The 10,492-nt window shown below is 32.3% G+C and overlaps 1 protein-coding gene across 2 annotated transcripts; it reads right to left on the bottom strand.

The window, feature by feature from the left end:
* Positions 1-531: 531 nt before the first annotated feature.
* LOC107892097 (uncharacterized) lies at positions 532-9,218 on the bottom strand. Of its 2 annotated transcripts, none has more exons than XM_016817087.2 (14): positions 8,708-9,218; positions 7,632-7,722; positions 7,398-7,482; positions 6,915-6,999; positions 5,377-5,446; positions 4,441-4,510; positions 3,341-3,386; positions 2,979-3,228; positions 2,698-2,903; positions 2,540-2,614; positions 1,581-1,670; positions 1,290-1,370; positions 1,076-1,155; positions 532-950 (listed from the first exon to the last, which is right to left on the bottom strand). In XM_016817087.2, exons 1-14 carry the CDS (start codon positions 8,827-8,829, stop codon positions 844-846), a joined length of 1,458 nt encoding a protein of 485 aa, XP_016672576.1. In that variant the 5' UTR covers positions 8,830-9,218; the 3' UTR covers positions 532-843. The 2 variants fall into 2 exon arrangements, with proteins under 2 accessions (XP_016672576.1, XP_016672577.1); XM_016817088.2 differs by having other exon boundaries at positions 1,601-1,670.
* Positions 9,219-10,492: the final 1,274 nt, after the last annotated feature.

The following is a 10,492-nucleotide window of genomic DNA, read 5'->3' as shown; positions in this document are numbered from 1 at the left end:
CATTACACTCATGATTATCTTTCTATTACATGGAAGAAAAAGAAAATGTGATCACTATGGTACATTCAAGACATGGGTCAAAAATAAAATTATGCTTAACTCCTTATAAACCAAATGAAGCTTTAATATAAAACGCCTTCATACAAATGTTACTTTTTAAATAGAAAATTTGTTAATGTCCGGTTTAAATAGATGATGCGGCCGAATCTAAAAAACAGTCGACCAAAGTCCATTTTCAAACATAACCCAGAATCCGACAAGGCATTGGCTTTCAGTAGAAGACGACGGATGTTCAACTCTGCTCATCTCTATTACACTATCCACCAATAAATGCCAAAGCCACTGCTACACCAACAAGCATCACATATTTTTCACATCACCCAATAATTCTTTTTACTTCTCTCCATAAATTTATCTACTAACCAACTTCAGGTCTGGTCTTGGGCACAATTACTACTTCATTCATCCCAACTCAAAAAGTAACAAGTTAAAAAAGTGTTTTGAGAAAAAGCCAATAAAGGAATAAATGAATACACAGAATAAACTGGCAAGTAGTATTAATTCTACAGTTTTACAATTTTTTGTTAAAAAAAAGGGACCGTAACATGTCATTCTGCACTACTGATCCAGTTAACAAGCTAGCAAAACCTTACAACCCCATGTCAGAATCTCATTCCTATCATGAAACTATATTTACATTTCCTGTAATTAGATATAAAATAACGGAGAAAAATCTTTTTGTAATTATAGCATGTATATTCTATATCTTTATACTAGCTCACGTCAATTCAAACTGGCAACACTCTAGTATGAGAACTTTATAAAAACATCTAACCTGTTAGGTTATTTGATATTTGCTCTGCACTTCCATTTAAACATCGTATACAGGTAAGCGTTCTTCGATGGAGACCCGACAGATAGGGCATTTTCTACACTTCTCGCAGCAGGTACTGCAATGCAAAGGAACTGATGAGCTTAACATAGAATAATAAAATAATATCTGATTAAGAGCGAAAAGGATTGAGTTTCATTTGGATACATCTTTAAATGCAATCACATCAAAAGGACCTTATACCTGCAAAGAATACGATGCCTACAAGGGAGCAAAACCACACGTATCTCTCTCTCAAAGCAAACCCTACATAACACTTTTTCCTGGACATTACATAAAAAACACGCATGTCAGCAACAAGAATATATCTTAATCCACCTTCATTAGGCTCGTAATGCAAGGTTTAACAATTAATTATTTGACCCAATAAAGCTGCAGTGGTAAAGTTGAAAATTACATTTTGAAGCCTCTCAAACTCCTGCTGACTATATTTGGTGATTTCTGATTGCTCACCAAGAGCTGCCTGAAGCCTCCAAACCTGAGATAAAAGGTAACCGTATAAATTATATTTACATGCAGAAACAGTCATTAAAAAATCTTGGAATTGCCAGTATATCGCACTGAGACAGTGCCAAACATAAAACCATAGCACCACATTGAAGAGGAGAAAGAAAATGTAAGAAATGTGGTACAAACTAGAAAATAAAAGAAAAGAGATACAGTAACCAAGTCAAAAACAGAAACGAACGTTAGGAGAACCATAATCACCTCCTCAGCTAGATCCTTTTTAGGCATTTTCTTAACTATCTCAGGTGGATAGCCAGAGAAGGTGTTATACCTGCATGGAGCAGTCAAATAAAAAAGTTAGGAAATAAGGTAGCAAGAGTGTTAAGAATAATCCGATGGCCTGACTGCCAAGAGTAAGCTCAAGGAAGTAATCAGAATACACAATCAGTTAAAAATGGAAAAAAATAAACAAATAACATCAATGAAAGTCAGCAATAGAAATCTTGTCACATCATGAAATTACATCATCCAAACGGCTCTCTTACAATCTTTTCTTGAACTTTAGTTTCTTTAAACCATAAGCCTCTTTTGCAACCTCCACAGCCCGAAGTTCGAAAAAATAACATGAAAAAAAGGAAATAAAACTCAAATGAAAAGTTACTAGTGTCATCTTGGATTCCTCCCTCAATCAAGGTGCAAAACAAACTCAAACCAGAACCACCAGAAAAAGGAAGATCAAAACAAAAACAGAATACCAAAATCAATTATTTGAATGCAGTTGAGTGCATTTCAGTTTTTATTCATACAGTTCAACTATGTCAAAAGGACCAAAGGCTTTGAGTGGACTTCACCTATTGACTTGAATCTTCTTTCCTTGTTTGAACACCAAAAATCTTAGGTCTTCCGTGCGTCATATTTATGTTTAATGATACTTATATTCTTTGACATAAAAAACAGTTAAAATAGCAATACAATCAAACTTCATTAAAAGGTACTCATTTTTTTTCCTTAATTACTACTATAGTCTAATCAATTTCACCTTCTTCAATATTAGGCAACATAATTCACATTTTTTTGACACAGCCAGACACACACCACTCGTGAAGTGAACAAAAAGCAAGCAACAAGAAGAATCATATACAAGCAGTAAATGGATAGATTGCATCTATACAAAGTAGAAGCAGCTAAAACCATACGTACCCAGAGGCCCCATCATGATAAAGGCGTGCCTGTTCCTCTCTACTTCCTTCATCAATTGACCACCAACCTAATAACCTGATTTTCGAGATAGACAGAGTATCAGTTGTCATTCATAAACTGCACAATCCAGCCCTATCTACAAACTAAATGGGCAATACCTAGAACCATGGTGCAAGAATCCCAAGCAATCATGAGCTCGGGATGAGAATCTGAAGTACAATCCTGTGCCAGCCCCACTCCGTAGTAAAAGTACAATTCTCTCTATTAATATTGAGGCAGCAAACAACACACCAACCCCTTGCAATAGGAAAAGAGGAGAGAACAAAACTGGAAGTGGTATATCTCTAGCACCAGGAGGTGTTCCCTGAAATTTGAAACAATCATATATTTGCTGACAACATACCTCAATGAGAGCCAAGACCACCAGTAATATGCATACCTCTAAATACATGCAGAGAAGGACTTGGAAACCAATTATTGGAATTTTCATGAGGTGACCACCAATATCTTGCAGGCCACACATTGTATCCTGCTGCTGGTCTTCCTCGGGAGCAACTACTAAGCCACTGTTCCAGTCAAGATATCTAATAGTTGCAGTAGATGGACCAACTTCTATTGCTGGGGAATTTCTATGAATTACAGGATTGGACCACTTTGTACACACAAGAAAAGCAAAGCACTCAGCAATACTGCATTAAAAAATGAATTAGAATCTATCAGATTTTTCTAGTCACTCAACTCAAACGGACTATCATAGTGCTAATTCCAGGAAACACAAAAAACAAATCAACAAAGCTGTACCCAAAATTTATGAACAAGTCCCACCAGCCAAGAGCACCTACATCACCTGCGATATTTGTAGAGGAAAACAATAATCACAAATGTTAACCAAAAACTGAAGTTAGATGTATCAATTTATTCATCAAAAGTGCAGTGAAATCAAACTGCAAGTTAGCATACAATCTTGTGATGGTCATTAACAGGAAAAGATTTAAAAGTAAAAACTGAAGCACCAAAGCAATTATATTTATCAAATTTTGGTGCTCAAGAACTGATTCACATTCTGAGCTGCAATTCTGGGATAGGTATGCTGGGAAGAACATTCTATATGGAAGTTTGACTATACCGTTTTATTGATATGATACAAAGCCAATAACCCATGCCTACTCTACCTTACTATGATATTCAGGGATGATGATGTGATAAGGATGTTCCTATAAATGGTTGCAATATTCATTACTACAGTAAATACTGCCAATTAAAGACCTTTATGATACCAAAATCATTATTCCTTAATCTGCTTATGAACAAATAGACAGCTAGTCATTTTAAGTACCAACTAACACTAACTCAGCAAAAGAGACATCAAAAACTTTGATAATAATAATGATGGACTGAATGACTCCTAAGGTGACAACACAGCAAACCAGCTCTTGATGAAGGTACCAAAATTAACAGCTTCTGGAACTGAAAATCACACTAATGATCTCCAGTACTAAAAATCAAAATGTCTTACAGGTTTGTGAATTTCATTTGGTCTCAAGCAAGAATCCTCTATTAATCTACAAAAGGAGTAAAAATTCAAGCTTCTGAGAACTCAAAAGGACTAAAATGTTCTTTATTTATTTATTTTATAGGAAGCTAAAACCACAGTTCACTCTGGTTTATCTGGAAGCAGTCATGAGCCGCATACAAATTCACCAATCCATAGACCTTCAAAGTACCAGAAATTGGTACCAACTACCATGTGCCACTTTGTCTATAAAAGAGTGATATATCTTCGTGGAATGATAAAGATAATTGGATCAAGAACTACAATATAAAGCCTATGTAGAGAAGAAGAATACGCCTACTTTGCAACTGCTCAAATTGTATTATAGTTAGTTGAGTAAAGAAATTACCACATAACTTCAGAAGGGTGAAGACTGTAGCAGCAACAAAGAAGACCATTGAAATTGCAACCCAAAAGTGCTGCAAATTGAAATAAGAGCTAATTAACAGTCAATTCTATAAAAACCTGACAGGCTTACTACCCAATAATAGTAAATATTTTATTACAAGAACCAAGTTTCTCAAAGGCTAGAACACCGAAAACATTCCTATACCTTCTCAAATAAACACTTACCTTCTATTGCACCGAATTGAGCTATTAATATTATTTTTGTTTAATTACCCTTTTTTTGCATGAAAAGCACTAAAAACTGTTGGAAGAATAAGGGATTAATTCAAAAATATGGTACTTTATGAGCTTAACTAGAAACAGAGAGTAATTTAAGGGATTGATTAGACAAAGTACTTTAAGAGCTTAATCGAATACAATATATGATAAGGGCTTATGTAGGATATTTAGAAAAGAACAAGGGACCTTTTTAGCATTTTAGCCTTTCTCCAAATGCTCAAAATGCTTTAACTCTTTCTATATCAAAATAACATAGAATCTCCACACATCAAAGGAACCATATGTCTTAATTCTTTCTTTGTCAATATGAGAAAAACAATAACAGCAAAGGCACTAAAGGATTGCATGCTCCAATCTTTTACTAGTTCATATACTCATGAGGAGCCTTCTATAATTTTTTTTTTTTTTTTTGTAGGTTGCAAGATAAATTAATTAATAAATAACAATGTTATCCATTTTCCTCCATGTAAAAGCTTAAATCTAAATATCATGGATAGATTGAAACTTGAAAGTGCTTAAGGTCTAGAAGAACAAACACGCAAAATCAAATATTTGAAGAAAATCATCAATTTTTGAATTTTATATTCTCTTAGGTTAATGTCTAAAAGAAAACCATGAAAGACAGGACCATCAAATTGCCAAGTTCAGTAGAACTTACAGGTAGAGTCTCCCATATTGCTTCATCACTAATGCTTTCATCATCCCCTGGCATCAGAGCTCTACACATTCTGAAGAAGAAAATGAAAACAATAATTATGATAAGTGATTAAAACCTGCAGAGTATAGAATTACTAGGAAAGGATGTAAAAAAAACAGCTCAAAATTTCAATAATTTAGCAGAAGCTTATTTATCCTAGTCCACATTTCTAGCAAGCAGTGGTAAAGTAAGAAGCTTCACAAAGAGGAGAAAAGCAAATCTGACATATTTCTGAGGCACATACCTAAGACTCACATGCTACATAGCACTTGTTACCAAAAAGGAAATAATAATAATAATAATAATAATAACTAGCTAAATCCATTTATTCTGAAGTCACGACGCCACAGAAACTTATGGTTGCCTGGCTTTACATTTTCTTTGAAATATAATGCATTCATTCTACCAGGGAGTCAACAAACAATTCAGTTAAGCAGGCTTCAACCCTAATCATCAGAACATATTAAACTTTTAGGTCCTTAAATAAAAGTAAAACCAGACACAAAATGGCAAAAGCTGAGATGCCTAGAATAAACAGTGAATAGATTGGTTAACCTTCTTCCTTATATGACTCTCAGGGAAATTATTAACCATTTGCCAATTACTCTAGTTTCAGGCTTGGCTATCATAATCTCTACCTAACTAACAAGATAAAGTTCATCAGATGAGCAAATTTTTTTTTTCCACTTATCACAAATTTATATACTGCAATCTATAACGTGAATTTCTGAAGTTTACTTTATAAGTCACCCTCTTGGCCAAGTTCTTTTAACTTTAGAAGCTACAGACAGTTGAGCTAGCTCAATAGCTTGTTTTCTTTACCGTGAAAAGTTTGCATTAGAAATCACCATCCTGCCTAAGGCTTTTTGCCGACACTACTGATCATCTGAGCTAATGCAATTAAGAGGAAGGGAATGACAGAGCATTCTAATGGCCCACTTATTCCCATGATTATAGTATCCAACAAGGTACAGGTGAATATGGATATTAGTCTATGTCTTAGAAGATGAGAATGCTATCCTTTCTCAACCTTCTATATCTGTTGGTCATCACTGAATAAAATAAAATAGTATGATAATACAATAAAAACTTGGATGTCTTTATTTCCTTACATGCACTCAAGTTTTAAAATAAACAAGTCTAATAACATGGCAAATGCCATTAAGCATTGTTTCTCAATGAGTGGGTGAGTGCAGCCACATATGGGCTGAATCCTAAATGCCCAAATCAACTCTTGACAAGGGCAGACAAAAATCCAAAATTTCAAAATGGCAAACCCGATCTGCTACATATCCACAGAAAGAGAACACCATCTAACCCCTGAATCAATTTATCAGAACCTATATCGTTCCACAAAAACAACAAAACGCATAAGGAAGATTTAATAAGCAATATTGTCCGATTAAGTAATTATGAAAAAAAATGTATGATTATGTAAAGTACATGATTTTAACAGACAATGAATGAAAGTTTAATGTAAGTTTTTAACTTTAAGATACCTGAAATTGTCAATTAGAATAATTATTTCAAACACCAATAGTGGAAGGAAGACGACCTTCAAGCTTACAGCAGGAAATCCATAAACTGTGACAAAAAAATAATTAAAAAAGGTTCATGAACATGCCCATAAAAGAAATAATGTAAGCACTAAAATGGTTTACTGCTATGTCACTCAAACTCAGGTGTGAGTACAGATATGTGTCCTGCACATGTGTATTCAACTTTTTTCTAATTTTTATCATGTATTAGGAGGGTCCTTAGAGGGCCATACCCCCATACTCATATCTAGATATATGTCAGACACGGGTGTTAGACACGAGTGCTTCAAGCAAATTGAAGAACTGGAGCAACAGAGGTCCTGTTTTACTTCAACTATGACTAAGAATTTAAAATTAGAAATAATGATAATAAAAATAACCTAAGAGATGAAAAAATTTAAACGAAGTGACACGAAAACAATGAAAAGAAAGTTGGTTCTATACCATTTACACTCTCAAGATATATACAGAGAAGCAGCTCAAAAGCAATTAGTAGTGGTACTGCTACAATGGCATGACATGGTGCCCACTGTCCAAGCAAAAAAAGGAAAATAATTATGGTCATAAAACTGATTATGAATTTGAAACATTCAAAACCAGAAGAAACCAGATAGAATTTAAGTTTTCAATAGTCAAAGCGTAATTCAAGTAAAATGTCATAGTAACAGACAGACATACTTGGCGATTATGGGGAACTGAAGGGGCAGGTAAGGAAAACCTTCCACGTGCAATAACTCCATGAAACATCCAAAGCGGGAAAAATATTGTCCTGCAATCGAATGTCATTAAATAAAGCTACTAAACCTCAAAATCAATGAAAGGATTCGATGCTAATCAACAAAATTTCATAATCACAGGCTCAGAGGCATGTCATATTTATTTGCATTTAAATTGAAAACTACAGCATACAGATCCGCATATTCAAGAAACCTGTGTTCCCCTCTCCTCAGAACAACCACACTAGAAGAAAATGCATCTATTTTATTCATAAAATATTTAGCTCTTTGCTCTTTAAGAACATTGGTCACTGTGAATAGATCCAAAAGAGGAAAGAAAAGAAAGAAAAATAGAGATAACTTTAAGCATTCTGCTGAAAGCCAGATTTATAGCAGATCATGGCAACCCTCCACATTTCAGGTTTCATTTGAGGAGATAGCCATCATGTACAATTACCTTAACATGAGTACCCTATAGTACAATTACCTTAACATGAGTACCCTAAAACGGTTTTAAGCAACTTTTCTGATATTGGTCTTCCAAGTTTTTTATTGCTTTGATTTCAACATTAACCCTAGATTCCTTTTAACATCTTTGGATTATATTAAAGATTTGGCATACAATTTATCTCGATTAACATAACAATATTGATTGCTTCACGTTTTATCTTATTGCAAAATCATTACTTTATCAAAACTATATCACAAACCCGCCAATTTGAAGACACCAAAAAGAGAATCATGTTTGACGACAATCCTTCCCTATTTTCTACGAAACTGCTACAAAAAACAAACTAAACAAGCAAAAACATTTTTCTCTCCTGAAAATATAAAATTAAAAACAGACAAAAAAAGATTAAGGCTTTCTTCAGCAACAGCAAGCGTTGGTAATTAATCATTTAAACTTGTATTAATCCCCGCATAACCAAAATTTTAAAAACAACAGTAATAAAACAGTGTTTGTAACTTACAAGAAGGACCTTTGTTTATAAAAAACAGCAAGCAAAATCAAATTGAAAGGAAATAGAGAAAACTGACCACCAAGAGTAAGAAAGAAGATGATCTAGCTTAAGAAGAAGCAAAAGCGTGAAACAAAAAAGCAAGCTATGGGCTGCCAAAGCCTGAGCTGACTTCAAAACTCTTCTCCAACTCATAATCATCTTCTTCTTCTTCTTCTTCTTCTTCTTCTTCTTCTTCTTCTACAAAAAGCAATTACTTTTTTTAGAAGAAGAGCCCTAGTTTTTACTTTTGGGGGGGGATTTCTGTAGTGGAAAACGTAAAAAGGAAATAAATTCTTTTGGAGATTTTAGTGAGCGCCAATAATCCCATTCTTATTCTACTTTCATTTCTTTATTCAATTCACCCCGATGATTAATGAGTACAAAACAAAACGCATTTACTCTCTAAATTATCTCTCCCTCTATCTCTCTCTCTCTCTTTCATTTTTTTTTGAAAAGAAAAAAAAACCTTCGCTTTCACACCAATGCCTTACTTTTTCATTTTCTATTTTTTAATCTTTTATTACTTCACTACGCTCTCCAGCTGGATTTTGTTCCATTTTTTAAAAAATTTCAATATTTTAATGCTAACCACTAGTATTGCTTTTTTTTCATCTTTTCTTGTATTACTATTTTGCCCCTCTACAATACTATAATTCTTCGTATATTCCTTCTTATTGATTTGCCTATTTTGCCCCTCGATAATGCGCCTTTTTTTTAATTATTTACAACTTCAACACAACTTCTTTTATCATCTCGCTTATAATTAATAATACAGTTAATGTCCTCAAACTCTGATGTTTATTTTGAATTAGTTTCTAAATTTTAAAATATTCTAATTATATATTTAAATTATCGGTGTTATATTAAGCAGGTCCTTCTATTATTGAAATTTTATGTGAAACAATTTAAAAATAAAAATTCTAATAAAAATGAATATTATCACATTTAATAGTTAAATTAACGATTTTAATAATAAAAAGACATTATTGATATAATAATGATAATTCGAGAATGTAATTAAAATATTTTAAAATTTAAAGATTAACTTAAAATGAGGGTCATAGTTTCGAAATATTTGGTGTAATATAATCATTTGTAAATTCTTCATTAGTAACTTGTCTATTTTACCCTTTTATGACGCAATAGCGTTCATTAACAACTTTAACATAATTCGTCTGTAGATTCTATATTAGTGACGTGCCTTGTTATTAACAAAGTTGTTGTTAAATAATGAGGAAGACCCACTTTAATAATTATTGTTACACCTAATCATATTAGGATTCATTTGAATGTTCTTATCACATACAAGGTTTTCAATAATTTTACTACTAGATTAAGGCATATTTGTTTCATGAAAAAGATAGCTTCTGCATTTTTTTTTTATATTTGTTTCGTGAAAATGATTTATTGATGAATAGTTTCTTAGGGGTAACTTGATTTTTATATAAACATTAATTTGAATAAAATTAAATATTATATTAATATAAAATTTTAATTTTAATTTTTAAAATATTAATATCAATTTAATATTTTTAATATTATTAAACATACATATTTATATTTAATTATGCAATAAATTATTAATATTATTTATTATTTTATTAAACTTATTTAATAATAAGTTTTAACATTGATAATAATTTTACATTTTAAGTAATATTCTTATTATTTTATTGAAAATTTTATACTAATATTTTAATACTATATATTACAATTTCAAAATATGTAGCGATAATTGTTTTACAGTATAACTTTGAATATTCCTTTAAAAAAATAAATTATGAGTATTTTAATAATATAAATATGAGAATTTGTTTAAATC

Source organism: Gossypium hirsutum, chromosome D09, assembly GCF_007990345.1.
Source record: "Gossypium hirsutum isolate 1008001.06 chromosome D09, Gossypium_hirsutum_v2.1, whole genome shotgun sequence".
Taxonomy (NCBI): Eukaryota; Viridiplantae; Streptophyta; class Magnoliopsida; order Malvales; family Malvaceae; genus Gossypium; species Gossypium hirsutum.
The sequence above is the reverse complement of the archived record's forward strand: the minus strand, read 5'-3'. Positions and strand labels throughout refer to the sequence as shown.

Bases quoted from the DNA above. Each gene is read 5' to 3' on its own strand.
- LOC107892097 (XM_016817087.2), bottom strand. From the start codon at position 8,829: ATGATTATGAGTTGGAGAAGAGTTTTGAAGTCAGCTCAGGCTTTGGCA. The intron at 5,447-6,914 runs GTATCTTAAAGT...TTTCTTCTTCAG, and splicing joins ATTCTAATTGACAATTTCAG to AATGTGTAGAGCTCTGATGC. The intron at 2,904-2,978 runs GTATGCATATTA...TTCAAATTTCAG, and splicing joins TTCTCTGCATGTATTTAGAG to GGAACACCTCCTGGTGCTAG.